At 50.4% G+C, this 21,468-nt stretch overlaps 1 protein-coding gene and 1 pseudogene across 5 annotated transcripts in view; both read left to right on the top strand.

The window, feature by feature from the left end:
- The first annotated feature begins 3,658 nt into the window (after nt 1-3,658).
- LOC311591199 (large ribosomal subunit protein eL15-like) lies at nt 3,659-4,364 on the top strand (annotated as a pseudogene). The gene has a single exon. The product of its transcript is annotated as a large ribosomal subunit protein eL15-like (transcript).
- An 8,362-nt stretch (nt 4,365-12,726) lies between these two features.
- LOC311591330 (protein C19orf12 homolog) overlaps nt 12,727-21,468 on the top strand; it is a 10,627-nt gene continuing 1,885 nt past the window's right edge. The window contains exons 1-2 of one of the 4 annotated variants that reach the window (XM_084770857.1): nt 12,727-12,944; nt 17,850-18,019. In XM_084770857.1, coding sequence (XP_084626983.1) covers nt 17,860-18,019 — 160 coding nt within the window. In that variant the 5' untranslated portion in view covers nt 12,727-12,944; nt 17,850-17,859. The other 3 variants (XM_084770854.1, XM_084770855.1, XM_084770856.1) reach the window with 3 other exon arrangements.

The raw sequence follows: 21,468 nt of genomic DNA, 5'->3' as shown, positions 1-21,468 counted from the left end.
AGGTCCAGTGGTAGGCAGAGACTCTGGCTTCCCCAAGCAGCTGGGGTTGTGGTTGTTGTTGTTTTGTTTTTTAGTTCTGGGGATTGACCTAAAGCCTTGTGAGTGATGGGTGAGTGTCTACCACTGAGCTCTATCCCTAGTAGGACCTCCAGTAGGTGGAGGAGGGGAAAAGGAGGAAGAGAAAGAAGAGGAGGAGGAGGAAGAGGAGGAGGAGGAGGAGGAGGAGGAGGAGGAGGAAGAAGAAGAAGAAGAAGAAGAAGAAGAAGAAGAAGAAGAAGAAGAAGAAGAAGAAGAAGAAGAAGAAGAGAGCCACCACCACCACCACTACCAGGTGTGAACATTTCCCACCCGGAAGCTTCTGGACTGTACTGTGAGCTTCAGCTGGCTCAGGCTTCTGCAGGTAAAAGTGTGCTGAAGGTCTGTCTCAGCAAGCACTCTTATAAGCAATCCCTTGGGAACTCACCCCAGGAAGCCCCAGCGTACCTGGTCCTTCCAGCCAGACACTGAGCAGAGAGAGGACTCCAGACCTGAAAGGGGAGAGGGGCAGCTTTTAGAGAGAGAGGCAGGCTGCTCTGACTCTGAACTACAAGGCCCGAGTACTGTTCCCCCAGCTACTCCTGCTTAAAACAAACAAACAAACAAACAACAACAACAAAAATTTTTTTTTGAGAGGCTGCGGGACATTTTGAAGTTCGGGCATTTAAGTCTGAAAAAAACATGAGCTTTTCAGAAACTTTTAATTTTAATTTTTATTTATTTATTTTTTTCAAAAACTTACAACACCAGTCCTTCGTAGCAGTCTGTTTTGAGTATTTAACTCCCAGAGAGGCCCCTGCGCCCCCGCTGATTTCCAGCTATACGCATCCACCACCACCACCCCACCCCCACCTCCACCACCCCGACCCTTTGCTGTCCCTGCAGCAAAGAAGTTCTGGAGAGCTCGAGGGCTGAAGTTCAGGACACGCAGAGGAATGGGCTCTGCACGTCAGCCCAGGAGAAAGGAAGCTGCTCTCTGTCTGTCTCGCCCATGCATCCAGGCCGGGTGGTTATCTCAGTGATAAAGGACAGGAAAATTTTTATTTCGTGTAAACAAAACAAAAAACCCCGGCCGTGATTCATTAATGTCATTGAAACGGCATGCAAATGACAAGCTGAAACTTAGCAGAAAGCAGCTCGGTGCAAACGACAGGCATTGTTTGGGAGCTCGGTCCCCATTCGCTTCAAATCCATAGACACGATTTCCTGGGTGTATAATTGTCCCCCGCCCCCCACCCCCACCCTCCGACAACCAGGCTGGGCCCTTTGTTTCTCTGGCTCCTCTGTGTGGAGCGGGTGCTGTGCCTGTAGCCCCCGCAACAGATGCCACACGCGGCTTTTGTTTTAGAGGCCGAGATAGAGAGAGCGGGGCGCACCTGTGTGGGGCGTCCCTGGGCACAGGACCCCTCCTTCCTGCGCGCCCATTGTCTATCGCCTGGTTGCAAGTCGCTCTGCTACCATTGTGCAAATGGTAGGTTTCTGCAGCTATTCTGAGGATCTGCCTAACACAGATCGGTCTCCACGACCCCCACCCCACCCCACCCCCGCACCTCCCGCGGTCCCCCTCGCCCCACCCCCCACCCCCGGCAGAGCAGCAGTGTGTGTCCCCGCCACCCCGGAACAATGTGAGCCTAGGAGAGGACTTGGGCCTCAGAGAAGTCAGTGGGGTTAGGCCTGGCACCCAACAAAGAGGTACCCTGCCCCACAAAGGAACCGGGGGCGCCCCTGAATTCCAGACCCAAAGGTGATCTTCCACACGAAAGCCGCCCTGTTGCAGAGGGACAGGCACATGGGGTTGGCTTTGATGTGAGAGGGTTTCCAGTGCAGAACCTGAGGTGGCCTGGGGGAGTGTTAACAGTGAGGAGTATTGAGCAGGGTCGCGGCAGAGTGGGGGTGGGGGGGTCAGGGAGGGCGGGGAGCGCCCCTGCCAGTCACATCGAGATGACCTTAACAGCTGTTGGTTCACTTATGTAATCGCCTCAGAGACCCAGCTCCAGATGTGGCCTCAGAAGAGCGGCTTGAAAATTCCGGAAGTGCCTTCTTTTCGGAAGCTTCAAAGGGCAGCCCTGCCCTCTGCTTTGATTCTGTTCTTACCAATGTGACAATGGATACCCTTTCTTACATTCTCTGTGCAGCTTAAAAAGCCTTCCCCGGGGCACAGAGATCAGGTGACCTGAGCCTGATTCCTAGCACCCACATAAGGTAATGGCCTATAACTTCGGCTCCTGGAGCTTTGGAGGCTTTTCCACACGTGTGCGCACGTGCGCGCGCTCACGCGTCAAAGGCACCAACATTCACACGCACACCTCACCCCCCCCCCATATTTGTGTGTTCAGCAGGGGACAGTGTGTGAATAGCATAAGGTGAGAGACAGCTGCTCAGGGCGTATTACTGATGTGGGCAGATATTCTGGGACTTTCCATAGACCTTATTCTCTTGTGGGAAGGATGAATGGCTGAAAAGCTGGGTGTGCACTCCAGGATGTCAGGGTTTTCCTTTCCCAAGGAGACCTGAAACCATTGCTATCTGTGGTGGTTTGTTTTAATTGTCAGCTTGAGTGCGGCATGGTGTGCCAGCCTGTGCCCAGGATGGATAACTCAAGCCTCTAGTTTCCCTATTATTAATGACCAAAGAAGTGCACATGTGGCAGAAAATAGCACCTCAGTCTTAGCACAAATGGATTTAAATTTTATTTTTATTCAGACCATACTGCAAAGTAGGGCCAGGGGGCTCGCGTTGGTATTCTTAGCCCTGGGGAGGCTGAGGCAGGAGGATCATGAGCTCAAAGATAGTTTATGCTACATAGTGAGATTCTGTCTCACAAGACCAGTGTGGGGAGAGGGTGTGCCACAGCACACGCCGTTAATCCCCGTACTGTGAAGGCAGAGGCAGGAGGATGTCTGCGAGTTTGAGCACCTCCTGTTCTACATAGTGAGATCCTAGCCAGGGCTGTATAGCTGTATAGTGAGAATGTGGGGACAGAGAGAGAGAGAGAGAGAGAGAGAGAGAGAGAGAGAGAGAGAGAGAGAGAGAGAGAGAAGAAGAAGAAGAAGAAGAAGAAGAAGAAGAAGAAGAAGGAGGAGGAGGAGGAGGAGGAGGAGGAGGAGGAAGAGGAAGAGGAAGAGGAGGAGGGAGGAGGGACAGGCAGACCTGATGACCTGGGGTGTTAGAATTAATGAGGCACACTTCTGGGAGTGTCTGTGATGATCTTCTCAGAAATAATTTATTCTCAGGACTCTGACCCACTCAGTGGACCAGTCCCTTAATGGCATCATTAGGAAGCAGTGTATGGCAAACACAGATGGGAGACGTGGTCCTGAGGGCCCTGGCCCCTATTGCTTTTCCATCTGCCCCTTGTTAAGCAGGGCCTGAAGATCAGCGTCTGACATAGACTCAGCTCACTGTGATGTGTGACCCAAGGACACTGGGCTAAGTGATGTAGTTGTACCCTCCGAAACCATGGTCACAAACAAACCTTTTTTTTTTTACATTGTCTTTCTCATATATTTTTGTCACAGTGACCAGAAAGATGGACAAACACATTCATCTAGGCAAGGAAACCTTTTAAATATGAAATATGATCCACACAACATACATGGTATAAGATTTATTATAACCTTTCCTCTGGCGGCGGCCATCAGGTGAGCCAAGATGGGTGCATATGAATACATCCAAGAGCTATGGAGGAAGAAGCAGTCCGACGTGATGCGCTTCCTTCTGAGGGTCTGCTGCTGGCAGAACCGACAGCTCTCCGAGATGCACAGGGCTCCCCGCCCCACTCAGCCCGATAAGGCGTGAAGGCTGGGATACAAGGCCAAGCAAGGTTATGTCATTTACAGGATTCGTGTCCACCATGGTGGCAGCAAACGCCCAGTTCCTAAGGGTGCAACTTATGGCAAGCCTGTCCACCATGGTGTTAAACAGCTAAACTTTGCACGAAGCCTTCAGTCTGTTGCTGAGGAGAGAGCTGGACGCCATTGTGTGGCTCTGAGCGTCCTGAATTTTTACTGGGTTGGTGGAAGATTCCACATATAAATTTTTTGAGGTTATCCTCATTGATCCATTCCATAAAGCTATCAGAAGAAATCCTGACACCCAGTGGATCACCAAGCCAGTCCACAAACACAGAGAGATGCGTGGGCTGACATCTGCTGGCTGCAAGAGCCGAGGCCTTGGAAAGGGTCACAAGTTCCACCACACTATTGGTGGCTCTCGCCGTGCAGCCTGGAGAAGATGCAATACTCTCCAGCTCCACTCTTACCGCTAATATACGTAATGTTTGTAAAATTCATGCCCAATAAACAATTTAGGACAGTAAAAAAAAAAAAGATCTATTATAAAGCATGGGAGGAGAAGGAAGGGGGAGCCCTACGCGCGCGCTCGCGCGCGCACACACACACACACACACACACACACACACACACACACACACACACACACACGGTAGGCTTGCCCTTTTTATACTCCTGGGTAGGGGTACTCCTAGTGGCAGGCCGGCAATGACATCATAGGTTGCTAGGCAGACTAGGGGCAGTATGCTAATAAGCCCTGCCTCCAAATTGCAGCTTAAATCCCCAGCCCCAGTTTTTCCCCAAGCTCGAGAGCACCTTTGACAGTTCTTTTTATCTGTTGTCTCTAAAAAATACATTTTCCTTCTCAAATACAACTCTTTGCTTTCAATTACTGTAAGTGTGGCGATCTCTTTAGCAATTCCTTTGAGTTTACACAGAGTGTTGGATGTGAATCCAGAATTTGAGAGGTGGAGGCAGAAAAATCATAAGTTCAAGGCCAGCATGGGTTACTTGTGGAGTTTATGCCTCAAAAAATAGCACACGTAAACAGGACTTGGGAGGCAGAGACAAGCAGATCTCTGTGAGTTCGAGGCCAGCCTGGTCTACAAAGCGAGTCCAGGACAGCCAAGGCTACACAGAGAAACCCTGTCTCAAAAAAAAAAAAAAAAACAAACCAACAACAAACCCCCCCCCACACACACACACACAGAGGCTAGAGAGATGGCTCTCAAGTGGAAGTTTCTGGTTTCTTTGAAGACTCAGTGTTGGAGGTTGGTCTGATGTATTTTCATGTGAATCACTGCTTGCTGTCTCTGTGCCCCACCTTGTACCCGGCCAAAGAGCCTAACCCGTTTGACCAATAAAAGGCCATCACACCTGGGCAGGGCAAATGGGATGGGTGTGGCTAAGGTTCCCAGGCTTTGGGAGACAGAGAATCTTGAGAGGAGAAGAGACCAGAGGAAAGGAGGGGAAGAAGGCTGCCCCGTGGGTTAGGTGGAGGAGAAGCACATGGCTGGCATGGATGGAGATTTGGCCCAGATGAAGAACATTAGCAAGTTTTTGGGATTACGGATGGGAGGTAGCTTGATAGAAATTATCAGAAGCAGATGGCATGGGATTGGGACAGGTGCGGGATACCTCCCCCACTATGGGAAGTAGTTTACAGGATTAATATCTGCCCTGCCCCAGGTTGACAAAGGCTATTTTAAAACCCAACAGGTGTCTGTGTCTTGATTGATTGCCAGCAGGTTAGAAAATACTGCCGTTAGCCCGGCGTGGTGGCACACTCCTGTAATCCCAGCACTTGGGAGGCAGAGGCAGGCGGATCGATGTGAGTTCGAGGCCAGCCTGGTCTACAAAGTGACTCCAAGACAGCCAAGGCTAACACAGAGAGACCTTTTCTCAAAAAACCAAAAAAAAAGGGAAAGAAAGAAAGAAAATACTGCCGTAATAAAGATTATAGGCCTAATGATAAGCATTATTAGGCCACACTAGTAAATGAGCCACAACAACTCAGTTGTTTCACATGATGTTGTGCTGGAAGGAGTAAAGTACAGCCCCATGGATGGTGGGAGGATGCTGCTTGCATTGCTGTGTTGGGGATAATAGGCCATATGGCCAATGTTCAGCCATCTTGTCAGAGCCTGCACCTTTAAGTCTCTGTTTTTCCCAGAGCTTGCCTTTCACCAGAAACTACCTGACCCTGTTGTGGATCGGCAGTTAGACTAAAGACAGATAGAGATGGAGCGACCCTGTTATGGTTTAGCAGTTAGACTGGACAAAGACGGAGCCAGATACCCTGTGTGGCAGGACATTATGACCCTGCCTGGAATTCCCTGTGTTTTGAGAAAAGCCTGCAGCTGGGTTGCTATAGCAACATGCTCCCCTGCCTTCTGCCTTATAAAAGCTGCTGCCTGACTAATAAAGTTTGAGAGTTTGATCAATCAGACTTGCTCTCCTTCTTTTCATCTTGCATTTTTCAACAGGTGACCTCCCTCCCGAGTTTTAGTCGAACCCCGCAGGTCAGGTCATTGCTGCACAGCATTTTGCTGGACTTCGCTGGTCTTCATTTTGCAGAGAGAAACTTTCTCTAGAACTTCTCATGATAGGCTGGCTGCTTCCGGCCAGCCACTTCCGCTGACTCGGTGGAGCTTGCTGTTCCTGCTGGATGGTGTTGGCTATTGGACTGGACTATTGGTGTCCTAACAACGCAGAGTGGTATTGGCCCAAGGAACCGCAACTGAACAGGTCCGTGACCCCCTTTTCCTATTAGCATTCTCTCTCCCCTCCCTCTGGTCAGTGGGTTAGAAGTAAGGTTGACGTGTTTAAGAACCCTAAATAAAGTAGGTTTCTGAAAAAAAAAAAATCTAAGCCCACATGGCTCACTGGCTGAAAGCCCTGACTGCTCTCTCAGAGGACCTGAGTTCAATTCCCCAGCGCCTACATGCCTGCTTACAATTGTTTGTAACTGCAGTTCTAGGAGACATGACACCTCCTTCTGGCCTCAGGCACCTGTAGTCACGTGCACATACCCACCTGCAGACACACAGACCTGCATGTAACTTAAATAATAAAGATAAGCCTTAATATAGACGCATACACACAGATATTCCCATCAGCACCACACACACAGTGCAGATGCATATAACAGATCTACATGAACTAAAAAAATTTTAATTTTTTATTTTATGCATAGGCGTGTTTCACCTGCATGTATGTCTGTGCACTGTCTTCATGCCTGGTACCCAAGGATGTCAGAAAGGGGCATCGGATCTCGGGAACGGAGGCTGCAGGTGACTGTGAGCTGCCGTGTGTGTGTTAGACGTTGAGCCCAGTTACTCTATAAGAGCAGAAAGTGTTCTCACTTGCTAAGCTGTCTCTCCGATAGTCACTAGATGAAAGAAAATTTAAAGCGTACTGGCCAGGATGACGATCAAGTAAGTGCCACCGTGACTCCACGATGTGGGCTTAAAGCGAAAGAAAACATCCTGACGTTGAAGAAAGGCTTCAGCCAACTAGGGTTTAAAAAAAAAAAAAAGCATCCAGTGCAGCATTAAAGTAAAACTACTTGGGGAAAAAAAAAGGGGGGGGAGGGCTGGATTTCCATCCTACGAGCAATTCGAAAGAATAACTTCAGACTCGTAAGAGTGACTCTACCATAATTTTCTGTAATAAAACATCTATTATCACAGACATAGCAATACAATAAAAGTCCCATTGTTCCAGAGACTGTATCATAACCATACCAGGGTAATTATAGAAATACTTGTCTGAGAGTTGCATGTTCAACAGAACCGTTGAAACTCATTGTTCTCAGACTAGAAATAAGTCTTTCAAGTGTGAAACTCTCCTGCACCCTCTGAGAAGAAGGCAAGGTGGGTGGTCCCCACCCCCTACTCTTTCATGGCATTGTACTCTTCCAAAGGCCCCTCAGGGCATCTGTGACACCTTCCCTGGGGCTCATCCAGGAGTCAGCTCTACACCATATTTGGAAAGCTAAAATGTATTAGTGGGGTTTGAAGTAGGGACTAATTCTTTTTCCATTCTTTAAAAAAAAAATTAGGGGGCTGTAGAGATAGCTCAGTGGTTAAGAGCACTGGTTGCTCTTCCAAAAGACATAGGTTCAATTCCCAGCACCCACAATGGCAGCTCACAACTGTCTGTAATTCGGGTTCCAAGGGATCTGACGCCAGTGCACATAATAAAGTTTAATAAATTATTTTTAAAAATTACTAGCTGGGTATGGTGTTGCATGATTGTAATCTCAGCACTTGGGAGGAAGAAGCAGAAGAATTACCACAAATTCAAGGCCACCGTGGTCTCTGTAGTGAGTTCGAGGCCAGCCGAGGCTACGTAGTGAGACCCTGTCGCCACCTCCCTAAACAATAACAAATTTACTAGCATGTACATGTTGTATGAGGAGCTGTTTCATGGCATTTTGCTCACTTGGCCCCCATGCACCACATTATCCTCTCTGGCACCTGTGATGTCCTGATGCCGTTTGTCCCGAATAGTGTCCTTTTCACTTTCCTAGAATATGGTTCTTATTTTAGATTTAAGGTTTATTTTATGTAAGTGGGTATTTTGCCTGAATGTATGTCTGTGCACCACTGGTGTGCCTGGTACCCAGAGAGGCCAGAAGAGGGCACCAGGTTCCCCTCAAACTAGAGTTACAGCGAGCTGCCATGTGGCCGCTGCTGCGTGAACCAGGCCCCCTGGAGAGCAGCTACCCCTGCGTGTGCCATCTCTCTGAGACAGGATCTTGCCATGTAGCTCAGGCTGGCCACCGAGCTGTAATGATCCTATTGCCTCGGTCCTTCAGATGCTGAGACAACCAGTGCACACCACTACTGCCTGGCACTGTGTATTCCTTCATCGGGCAGATTTAGGGTGCAACGGAGCTCAGTCCAGTTCATCTGTAAATTCTCCCTTTCAATCCTCGGGATGCCTCGTAGACCCCAGTCGCTGCCAGCACAGTGGTTCGGCCAGTGTCCTGTTCTTAGTGGATACAGCACTTTCTGTCTCTTTTCTTCTTTAATTGTCACAATGAGTCCACGTTGTTGAGGACCTGGGTCCTTGCCATCATTTCATACTTGAGGCCAGGAGGGATGGATTGGGAGCCAGCTTTGTCTAGAAGCTGTGTTTGCACTTGGGTTGCCACTGAGCTTTGCTGTTTCTTTTTAAATGTGACTTTGGGGGACAAGTGATATGAATTAGAAAGCGACGAGGAGTTAGAGAGCCTGCAAGACATCTCCCTCTCCTCCGCTAATGATTTTTAGTGTCCCACCTTGGGTAAGTTGGCACTTGACGGGCCTGGAGGGGATTTCGCGGTGATGACGACGACGGTCCAGGGAGCCATGGCTGTGCAGGGAGGGAGGGACAAGAACCCAGCCGTGATGACAGTGCAGGAACCGCCACGGCAAACATGCGGACTGACACTAAATTCTGACAAAAGGGATGTGATTACTGTCTACAGAAACCCGGCGGATGAATTAACCCTCAGAAGAAGAGCGATGGAGCCCAAGGTGAGATTGCCGTCGCTCCCCAAGTATCTCGGCTTGAGGCAGCACTTTCAGAGTCGAGATCTCCCCACACTAAAGCGTCAATGGCCCTCACATATGTACCTACATACGTCAAGCTTGGCTTAGGCCTGGCCTGAGGATTGCATTTGTGCCCCGCCACGGAGCAGACAGACATGCATCTGTCAGGCACGTGCTCACAGCTGACACTCCCGGCTGGTGGTTGGTGAGCACCTGGTGTTTATGGGTTATTTTGTTTTTCCTGTTGTTTTGATAAAACATCATGACCAAAGCTACTTATAAAGGGCAGGGTTGAATTGGGCATACTGCCCCAGAGGTTGGAGTTTGTGATGGCAGAGTGAAGGCGTGGTGACAGATTAGTGGAGCAGCAGCTGGAAGCTCACACCTTTTTTTTTATTACTTATTTTTATTAATTTTATTAATTTTTAAGTGTGTGTGTTGTCAGTGGAGGCCAGAGGCCTAGGATCCCCTTGAAGGTGGAGCTAAAGGTGGTAGTGAAGTGAATGTGCGGGCTGAGGACTAAACTCAGGTCCTCTGGAAAAGCAGGGAGTGCTCGTAACCACCGAGCCGTTCTTCCAGCCTCCGAGGGCTCATATTTTGGTCTGCAAACAGGAAGCAGAGAGCACGCTGGGCATGTTACCAGTCTTTTTTTTTTTTTTTAAATATTTTTTTATTTAGTTTTAATTTATGTGCATTGGTGTGAAGGTGTCAGATCTTGGAGTTACAGACAGTTGTGAGCTGTCATGTGGGTGCTGGGAATTGAACCCGGGACCTTTGGAAGAGCAGACAGTACTCTTAACCACTGAGCCAGCTCTCCAGCCCCCGTTACCAGTCTTTTGAAATCGCAGAGCCCACCCGGAGTGACACACCTCCATCAACAAGATTACTTCTCAAAACAGCTCTGCCAACTGGAGACCAGGTACTCAAACATATGAACGCGTGTGGGCTACCAGCTGGAACTGTTATTGTCCTGCAAAGGCATGGGTCCTAAAATCTGTCACCATGTACCTAACCTTATTTGAAAGTAGGGTCTTTATGAATGTAATCATGTAAAAATGAGGTAGGCTCTTGGCTACCATGACTTGTGTCATAGGGGAATGAGGAGACAGCCTCATGGCTAAGTGCTTTCTGTGCAAGCATGGGGACCCAAGTTTGAGTCTTTGACACCCAGGTAAAGAGCCAGGAACACACGTTGGTGCACCAACCTACACACTCACCTGAATGCACTAGACACATATATAACACACACACACACAAACACACATACACACACAGGTACATGCACCAGATGCACAGAACACACACACACACGCACATGCAAACCAACCTGCACTCTCACATGCATGCAGCAGATACATAGACTGTACACACATAGGTGCACCTACCTACACACTCACGTGTGCACCAGATACACACATGACACACACACAAACACATACAGGTATACCAACCTGCATTCTCACATGCATGCACCAGATACATAGACCCTACACACATAGGTGCACCCAACCTACACACTCACATGCATCCACTAGATACACTCATAACACACACACATACACACACACACACACACACACACACACACACACACACACGAATGCCATGCAGCAACAGAGAAGATTAACACTACAAGCCAAAGGTCACTGAAGACTGGTTACTTTACCAGAAGCTGAGGGACAGCAAGGAGTCTTTCCTGCAGGCTGGGGAGTGTGTTTCAGTCTCTTCAAGCTGCTGTAAACAAAATAGCAAGGATACGAGATTTATGAACAGCAGATTGTCCAAGATTAAGGTACCAGCAGGTTCCATGTCTAGTGAGGCCAAGCACCTCACAGATGGAGGAGCCTCTTATAGGAGGCTATTAGTCACCATCCCAAGGCCGACTACCAACAGCTTTCAATGTTTGAATTTGGGATGAGGAGGGTTGAGACAGGGTCTCCATATGCAGCCCAGGCTGGCCCCAAACTCAAGAGATCTGCTTGCTTCCCCCCAGCCCTCCCCGCAAGTGCTGAGATTAAAAGTGTGCACCACTGGGGGCTAGGGAGATGGCTCAGTGGTTAAGAGCACTGCCTGTTCTTCCAAAGGACCAGGGTTCAATTCCCAGTACCCACATGGCAGCTTACAACTGTCTGTAACTACAAGATCTGACACACTCACACCAACACACATAAATTAAAATTAAATAAAATATTTTTTAAAAAGTGTGCACCACCACACCTGGCAGCTAGTCTCAAACTATTGCTCCTTCTGCCTCAGACCTCCGAGGGATGGGACTATGGTTGTGCACCACCTAGCCCTACTGTGTGCTGCCTTCACAGACGGCCTTTGCTGCTAGTGGACTGTTTTTATGACACTTCTAGCCCTCGGCATGATCACTTTATGACTTCATTCAGCATTTGTGTGACTGTCTTATAGCCAAGTCTCTACTCTCCACTGAGCTTTTCTTTCTTTCTTTCTTTCTTTCTTTCTTTCTTTCTTTCTTTCTTAATTGTTATTTATTTATATGAAGTTTTTTTTTTATGTCCATGTACACATGCATGCCAGAGGAGGGTATAGATGGTTGTGAGCCACCATGTGGTTGCTGGGAATTGAACTCAGGACCTCTGGAAGAGCAGACAGTGCTCTTAACCTCTGAGACGCCTCTCCAGCTCCTGAACTTTTTTTCTTTCTTGCTCCCAGCATCTCTAACCTGCATCTGTTACTATCTATCCTTAGGCAACGGAGACAGCGGGAGAGTCCAGTTCTCTAAAGTGCCACCAGAGGGTGCTGCCCGCGGGAGGACACTGAAGCGCCTCACTTAGCGTAGGCAGACTGTGAAAGAGCCCCCTGATCTATTCTTAGCCTCTGTTAACTTTGGTTCTTGAAAGTCACCCAAATCCCAAGCAAAAGCTCTTATTCGAAAACGGACAGAATTTTCCACTCCAGCCAGGAGAATCTTGGCATTAAAAGGATTCCGAAGCTTTCTCACAAGAAGGCAGGAAAGAGCACAAACAATATAACGTTGCGTGGACAGTCATCTGTAGGCCGGCAGCACCCCCCACCCCCATCCCTGGCCCCAGGAAGAGCACACTAGGAGTCACATGGACCTAGAGTGGACTCTGCTCGCCACATTCCCTAATTGGGTGGCATTGGCTAGCCCAGCTCCTCTGAATCTAGTTTATCTAGATAACTGTCTATTCAACAAGACTTCACTCGGGGGTTAAAGTTCACAGTATTGAGAGAGCTTCCAGAAGCTTCTTTCAGATTTGGCATAGTTTCCAGGCCAGCCCTAGAGTCCCTGGGGTCAGTAGTGGGGGGCGGGCCTCTCTGGGTTTGTCTGATACTCTGGGCTCTCCTCACTCTGCCCTGCAAGTGGAGTTGGCTCCCTTGGCCCTAGGGAGAGCTCGGCCAGTCTCTGGGCGCCCCACGCAGGCCACGCGTGTCAATTAACCGTTGCCCTCCAGCACTTGCAGCTCAACCCCCTGCAGCATCTCCCACGCCCAGAGCCCTGGGGAAAGGGGTCCTGCAGGCCACAGACCCAGCGCATAGGGTGCTGGGGGAGAACCTTCCAGGAACGACCCCGGATCCTGGACCTGAGGTTGGGCACTGGGCGGGGTGGCTGGGCGGGGGTCGGGAGGCAGTGGATCCTTAAGACACAAAGTCCCCTCTGGATGCTCCCCATTGTCGCACGGCCACAGTTTCCTAGCCACGGCCGCGGTGCCAGTGAACCAGATGTTGGGGCGCGGCAGGGAAGAAGGGACGTCACAACACGCCCTCGGGATCCTTCCCCAGGCTTGGCCCATCTTGGGGGGGACCCCGACCGGTGAGGACCCGGAGTGCCGCGACCCGGAAGGGCAGCCGAGCCGGAAGGTGGGAGGGCGGGGCCGGGGCGGTGCTGGGCTGCGAGCGCCCCTGCGGAGCGGGCAGAGCCGGAGCGGAGCCGGCCTCAGTGCCGCGGAGGCCCCAGACTCCTCCTGCACGGTAAAGGTGTGCGCGGGGAAGCCGATCGGGGACCCCGCGGTGCCAGGCACTGCAACACCGACAGGCCTAAGCTGTGGCGCCGCCGAGGTTGGAGCTGGGACCCGCGCACCACGCAGCAGCCAGAGGCAGCCTGGGTGCATGGTTGTGCGCCTGCGCGGTGAGGCGGCTCCCACGGCCGTGAGCCGGAGCATGAGTGTAGAGACGGCCAGGAAGGGGATGTTAGGGGCTTAGGAGGCCAGATTAGTTGGAGCTGTGGTTGAGAAGCGTTCTGCTAAGTAAGTAGATACGGGGCGTGGAGGCCGGATCAGAGGGCATCGGCGCTGCTGAGTGCACGTGCGCGGGCTGTCAGCCGCTGGCCAGCCCAGTCTGCGAACTGTGTAGTGAACCAAGCACCGAGGCCTCCCTCTGATCTTCCAAGAAAAATCAGGAAAATTTAAGATATGTGTAAGGTTTTTATTGTTGCTGTTACTTCGAGACAGGGTCTCACTCTGTAACCCAGCCTGGTCTTGATCTGGCAGTTCCTCCTGCTGAGGTTACAGGGGTGTGCCAACGCTCCCTGGAAATCTTCTTACTTTTAAATACCAACAGTCAAGTAATTAAAAAGCAACTTTGCGTGGGCGGGGAGGGGGCAGGGGGCGTGGTGAACCTTACAGAGGACAGAGCGCTGCATGGAGTCTAAATTCCAGAGTGGGGAGCAGGACAGTGACTTCTGGCCAGGGGTCTGTTCTACACTCTCTTCCTGTTTCGAGTCTCTCCCTTCACACTGGGACTGCAATCCTGACCTTGTCTAATATTGCCATAACGAACATAGAGGTCCCTGTTAGCTCTGCAGCCTCCTCCTTTGCCTCTCCCTCACGACTCGATTGAACTCAGGCTTGCCTGGGCTAGTTGGAGATTGGGAATGACGTGTGTGTGTGTGTGTGTGTGTGTGTGTTGACTTGAAGTTACTCGGGGCAGCTTTGGAGGTGCCTCCCAGCAGATAATCAAGGGTGAATTGGGTGGGTTACACTCGTCAGCTCTCCTTGTCCACAGTTTTACCTTCTGTAGTTCCAGCCGCCCACAGCCAAGTAGTAAGTCAGAGACTTCAGAAATAAAGAATTCACGAGTTTTAGTCACACGAGCTGTTCTACCTAGTTAGGCATTTTATTCTAAGTAGTGTGGTGAGCTCACGTAACCTCCTTTTACTTAATCATGGCTCCGTACGCTCAGGGGGTTACAATGCAAAGAAACCAGTGCTGGGAGGCCGGGCAGATGGATCATGTTTTCGGGCATCTACTGGAGCCTCAGAATGTATTCCTCATTGGGGGGAGGGGGGCACGCGCTACTATATGCATCTCTGTTCTGCCCTGTTCACGTGTATCGTCTCATTAGGAGAAAACAGTTTCTTGCAGAGACTTCACCTGTGGGGTGGTACCCGCGAGTTGGTGCTGAAGCTGGCCTCAGAAGCAGAATGACACAAGCCTTGTGCTCTGCGACCTGGGCTGCACCTGACTCTCCCACCCCCACCCCCGCTCCCCGTGTGAATGACAGATTAAACAAAGGGCTTGGTGTGCACCAAAGCTGCACCGGGAAGTGGTTTAGCTACTTTACGGGATTGAGATGAAGGCATTCATCTAAAGTTTGTCAAGACACGTAAGGAAGTCAGAGGTTAGGGCGCAGCCTCTGTCATGCCAGGGCTTGGGAGGCCGACTCTGAAGGACCCTGAGTTCCAGGCTAGCCCGGGTGACATTGCAAGTAAAGAAGTCTCAAAAGGGGGCCGGGGGTGATAAAAGGGGGGACATCTGAAGTGGCCGGAGTACCCACTCTTCCTCCTGGGAGTACCCAGATGTCCTTAAAAATAGCCTTTGCGACAACATGGCGGCTCCGTGGGTTCCTTGTAAGGGCTCAGGACTCCCCGAGCCACGAGGAAATTTTGACATTAAGAGATTCTAATTCTGCATAATTCTTGGGCATAGAGAAACCGGCCAGCCAAAGAGCAGCATAACCTAAGGCTGTGGACAGTAGCCTTGAGGGAGTTACTTGACTCTCACAGCAAGTTCCCTTAGCGGACTGATGCTGGCCTCACGGGAGCAGGAGGTGGGAGAGAGGCCAAGTCTTCCAGGAGTATCAGCTCTGGGGCTTTTTCTCACCAGCCCTTATGAGGTGGCCTGTCAGCGTGTGGGCTGTCCTCGCCCTTCAGTCCCTCTGAGGGGCACAGAGCACCTCCCCTGTGGCTATGCTGCTCTGTCACTTCCCGGCCAGCAAGACTGGTCCTAATAAATTGCTCTTAAGGCCGTTGTCCTTCAGGGATGTCTTATCATTTCATGTATCGTGGCAAACCCCTGGAAGTCTCTAGTTTTGAGGCAGGGTCTCACTCTGTAGTGCAGGCAAGCCTGGATCTCCCTCAGTAGCCCAGGCTGGCCTTAGATTCAGCCTGACCTTTCTTCTATTTCCCAAAATTGTGTCTAAGAGCCACCATGCCAAGCACCAAGCCTCTGGGGATCTTTGATTGATTTTATTCTGTGACTGTTTCATCTTGTTAGTTCCTGGTTTTCTTAACTAACTAACTAACTAACTAACTAACTAACTAACTAGCTATCTAATCATTATTTTGGTAGAAAGTCTAGGTATTTAGCCCAGGCTGGCCATGGACTCCTGCGTTAGCTTCCTGCATACTGAGAGCAGAGCCCTGCGCTGCCCATACCTAGCTGTAATGTCCCTGCTGGGTCTGCAGTGCCACGGGCTCTTCTCAGTCAGCCACTCTGCATTCCTCCTAGTTACCCTTTACAAGGGACCAACCTGTAAGTGCTTTCTCTCCGTATCTTTTTTTGAGCATTGTTCATGCCAGACATATGGTCTACCATAAAGAACTGCATTTTCAGCCCTGTTTTTTTTCCACCGCTATTATTATTATTATTATTATTATTATTATTATTATTATTATTATTATTTACTTAATTTACTCAGATTACAACTCAGTTGTTATCCCATCACTAGTATCCTCCCGTTCCTCCCTCCCTCCTGCTTTCATCCTTTTCCCCTCCCCTATGTCTGTGACTGAGGGGGACACAGCCTATCAGGGTCTTATCTTGGTAGCCTGCTTATTCTTTCTCTGGAGTGCCATTAGGCCACCTCACCAAGGGGAGGTGGTCAAATATGAGGCACCAGAGTTCATGTCAGAGTCAGTCCCCACTCTCTCAACCCTGTTTTTACCCCATCTTAAGGCTAAGTATCTGACTGTTGGCTCCCGGTTACCCAGCAGGCAAATGCCAGAGTGGCCTCAGAGTCTTGTCCTTTCCCCTCCTTTCTGGTTTGGCTCAGATACCTTGTCACATGCAAGAGGCGATGTAGTTTTGAATTTCCTGCTCCTGCCAGGCTTTATATGTAGAAGGTTGCGTGAGACACTTGAAACAATGTTGCTATAAGACAGGTCAGGCTTAGTTTGCGAGGGGGTTGGCAACGCCTGAGGCTGAGCCTGCTTTCTCGTTTGTCACATGTCTAAAGGTAATCAGAGGGCAGGAGGGGCCTTTCATGCCCTCGGCTGCCTCCATTTGCTTATTAGCTCATGCCCAGCCTGTCCTTCAGAGAACCACACGGGGAGGGCTGCGTGCCTGTGTGGCACGTGCAGGACCAAGCAACCCTTCTTTGCAGAGGGTGAGGACTCGTCCTAAAGTGCTGGACTGTGGTTACATTTGGGTCAGAATACTGTAAGCTCACTCCAGCTCACCCTACAGGGCATGGTGTGTGGTGTGGTGGTGCTCGCCTGTTATCCCAGCCCTCAAAAGCCTGAGACAAAATGATTCTAAGTGTAGACTGATTGGTCTGAAGTACATAGCAAGACTTTATCTTGGTCCGGCACAGTGGCCCACACCTGTAATCCCAGCACTCGGGAGGCAGAGGCAGGCGGATCTCTATGGGTTCAAGGACAGAGTGAGTTTCAGGACAGAGAAACCTTGTCTCGAAAAACCAAAAAAGAAAAAGAAAGAAAGAAAGAAAGAAAGAAAGAAAGAAAGAAAGAAAGAAAGAAAAGACCTCCCTCCCTTAAAACAGGCACTGGAGAGATCTCTCATAGCTTTACAGCACTGGCTGTCCTTCCACAGGTTCGATTCCCAGCACCCACATGGTATCTCACAATTGTCTGTAACTCCAGTTCCAGGGGATCACTGGCCTCTGAGGGTGCTGTACATGTGTGTGGTGCACAGGCATACATGCAGCTGAAAACTTGCATACACATTTTTTAAAAAAGATTTATTTATTTATTTATTACATATATAGTGTTCTGCCTGCATGTACACCTGCAGGCCAAAAGAGGGAACCAGATCTCATAATAGATGGTTGTGAGTCACCATGTGGTTCCTAGGACTTGAACTCAGGACCTCTGGAAGAGCAGCCAGTGCTCTTAACCGCTGAGCCATCTCTCCAGGCCCACATTTTTTTTTTTGCAAACACAAACCCATCTCTCTCTCTCTCTCTCTCTCTCTCTCTCTCTCTCCCCCTCCCTCTCCCTTTCCCTCTCCCTCCCCCCCCCCCATCATCTTTTTAGGTCTTCCGAGATGCCCGTCATGGTAGACGACATCATGAAGCTCCTGTGCTCCATTTCCCAGGAGAGGAAGATGAAGGCGGCCGTCAAGCACTCTGGAAGGGGAGCCGTGGTGGTGGGGGCCATGGCCTTCGTCGGCGGCTTGGTCGGCGGCCCACCGGGCTTAGCTGTCGGTGAGTGAGGGTGTCCTCACAGGTTCAGGCCTGCGATCCCTGCCCTCGGGAGGCAGGGGCCTGGAGAGGTCACAGAGGTCGTAGCCTGGGCTGCGTAGGACATTTCAAGCCTCCAACATGCATGTGAAAATTTTGGGCGCGCGTGGAAGAACGATCTGGTGAGCAAGATAGTACCTGCCACGCGCGTGTGCCCTGTGTGCGGAGTTTATAAGGCCCCGTTGCTCCTGTGTGGTGTGCCTATAGCCTCTGTGTGATGCAGGACTCTCTTGGCCTTGATGTTTGAGTCTCTCAGACCCAGAGGAACCTTTCCTCCAATGCCAGGAACCCACTGTCACTGACCTTTCTTTTCCTAGACATACATCCTTGAGTCTAAAGGCACTGGCGTGTCTGGGTCCCCCCTCCCCAACTCCCCCCCCATGTCCTCTCTGTAAGTTGTTGTGAGAAGGGAGCCAGGGAAGAAAATGCACTTGCACACGCCCTCGTGCCTGTGTCTTAGTTTGCTTTCTCCTGCTGTGAGAAAACACCGGTGACCAAAAGCAACCAGGAGAGGGGCTTACAGCCCAAGGTCCATCATAAAGGAAAGTCGGGGCAGGAGCCCTGAGGCAGGAACGGAAGCAGACGCCACAGTGCACTGCCATTCTCCTGAGATGGACCATTCTCTACAGGTTAGCTGACGTATCCCTGTCCCAGGCTGGGCGCCAGCCATGTGCAGCCGGGTGGTTCTTTACTGGCTACAGCCTAGGCTAGGGAGCCGGTCCTTCCTTGACCCCAGCAGTCCAGAAGCGCTTGCTAGGTGGTTTCTAGTCCCCATATCCTGGCAGGCTGGGTAGGACACTTTTTTGTGCTGAGGCTGGTTTCTGTTTCCCAGCTTGCTGACTGCCCCTCCCCCTCTGTTTTTCCCTTCGGTGGCAGGACTGGCACGTGAGAACATTGCATTATACTCGTGAAATCTTCATTTCATAGAAACGGAAGTACACGGGTGGCCCAGCCCTTCGCCTTTTGTGTTTTCAAATTCTGTGAACTCGGGAGTCCTGCATCCCTTTCTTCCCACAACAGGGGAAGACAAGCCCATTTCTTGTACCCCAAGTGGTGCTCTCACCTTCCACTAAGTGCCCTGTAGAAGGCTGACAGGAACTATTTTATCATATTGCTATGTGTGTGGACGGTTTTTTACGTGCATGTGTGTCCATGAACTATGTTCATGCAATACCCACAGTGGCCAGTAGAGGGCGTCAGGTTCTTTGGATCTGGAGTTAAGGATGGTTGTGACCATCAGCAAGAGCAGCCAGTTCCCTGCTCTTAACCACCCTGCTCCGCCTACTCTCCAATCCCACCCAGTTTTTCTGGTTTTGTTTGTTTGTTTGTTTGTTTTTAAGGTTTTTTTCGAGACAGGGTCTGTCTGTGTAGCCTTCGCTGCCCTGGAGTCGCTTTGTAGTCCAGGCTGGCCTCGAACTCACAGTAATCTGCCCGCCTCTGCCTCCCAGGTGTGCGCCATTACGCCTGGCCGTGTTTGTTTGTTTTTTAAAGCTAGGATTGTCTCCGCGCGTACCTCAGGCTGCTCAGAAACTACGTATCCCAGATTGTACCTCAACTCGGAGATCCTCATGCGTCAGCCCCCAGAGTGCAGGAATTGCATCACGGTGTCCCCAGTATTAAACATATCGAATTGGGACTCCCGAGGTAGGGCTATTTCTGGTGTTGGAGCAGCTCTAAGAGGCCATCCCAACCAGTCACCCCTTCTGCCCCATAGAGAGGGAAGATGGGCAGGGCGAGCCCTGGGCCTCCAAACAGGAAGAGGACAGGACTGAGAAGCGAGCCTGGGGCAGGCTGTGGAAACCGCCCCAGAAGGAGCACAGTGAAGTGCCACACAACACCAAAGACCTCGGCCGACCAGAGGGAAGCAAAAATAAGGAGGCAGACCTAGGAAGCCGGAGAGAGAGGAAGAGGACTGCATCTCCTCGGAGTCCTCAGAGGAGGGCCAGTGACCATGCACAGTGCCACCTGGTCCTTGGATATCAAGGACCATCTTTCTCTTGGGACCGGAAGCCCTGCTCCCAGGCCACTCCCCGCCCCCACTGCACACTGCAGTACAGGCTGCAGGCTCTGGAAGGGGGAAAAAAACATTTCATTTTGGAGAATATTAGATAACATGTAAAAGTTGTAAATATCGTACAGAAAATCCCTGTGTGTCCCTCACCTGGTTTGAGGCCCTCAGGGAAAGTGTTTCACAGTGGGGACCAAGCAGCCAGAGCTAAAGCAGTTTGGTCAGACTTTGCAAGTGGTCTTGATTTTCTCTGAGTTGCCACTTGTTTGCTTGTTTGCTTTGCTTTGGTTTTTTGAGACAGAGTTTCCCTGTGTGCGCAGCCTTGGCTGTCCTGGACTTGCTTTGTAGACCAGGCTGCAGGTGGGGGAGGCTGGCAAGTGTTTTATAAAACTCTCAGTTGTATGGTGTGCTTCTCCCGAGCCATGGGTGGGCCCGCCTCAGAGGCGAGGTGCCTTCCACGTCAGTCCCAGGTGAGTGACACGCTGTGGCATCTCCAGTGAGGCTGACTTTGGTAATGTGATCAGGGTCGTATGTGCTAGGTTTTTCCACTCTCAATTTTCTGTTTCTCACGAAGTATATTGCATTCCTTAGGAATGACTCACTGAGTCTAGCCAGGCTGCATCTGTGACTTGTGTGATGGCTGATTTACAACTCGTGGGAGGCCTGAAAGATACAGATGCAATGTTCCGAGAGTCCGCAGATGTCTGGCGCACAGAGAAACCCTGTCTTGGAAAACAAACAAAGGAAAGGCAGACTTTACAAATAAAAGCAATGCTTCTATCTGAGGACCTATCTCAATGCTGAGAGAGCTTAGCTGGCTTTCTTGAGCCACACTCCCCCCCCCCCCCCCCACCACCACTCCACATTACCAAGCACCTGGAAAAACTGAAAGCAGAAATCTAAAAATAACATTTTCTTGCTGGGCTAGGTGGCTGGGTGTGATTCTCAGCTGAGGCGCTGAGACGGGAGGATCACAAGTTCTAGGCTATCCTGGGCTACATAATAAGACTTCGTCTCTCACACACACACAAAAAGAACAAAAGCAAGAGAGACTAAAGTATAGTCCCTTTTGGAAAGAGAAATAGTAAATTATATTGGGTTTTCTTGGAGTGATGGAATGAAATAGTCTTCCTAGAGGAAAGATTTGACTTGCCCCCACGGTAATTTTCCCTGTGAGTTCTCTGGGAATTTCCAAAGCTCAAGGGCATGTTTCCTATCAGCCAGTGACTTTATGACATGGCACCGGCTTGAGTTATTTTGGAAGGGGGAACCTCAACTGAGAAAATGCCCCCCCCCACTAGACTGGCCTGTGGGCAAGCCTGTGCTGCGCTAGACTGGCTCTGAGCTAGCCTGTGCTGCACTGGACTGGCTGTGGGCTAGCCTGTGCTGCACTAGACTGGCTGTA

This window comes from Acomys minous (assembly GCF_964271855.1).
Source record: "Acomys minous genome assembly, chromosome: 20".
In the NCBI taxonomy this organism is placed as follows: Eukaryota; Metazoa; Chordata; class Mammalia; order Rodentia; family Muridae; genus Acomys; species Acomys minous.
This window is presented reverse-complemented; position numbering and strand designations above follow the sequence as displayed.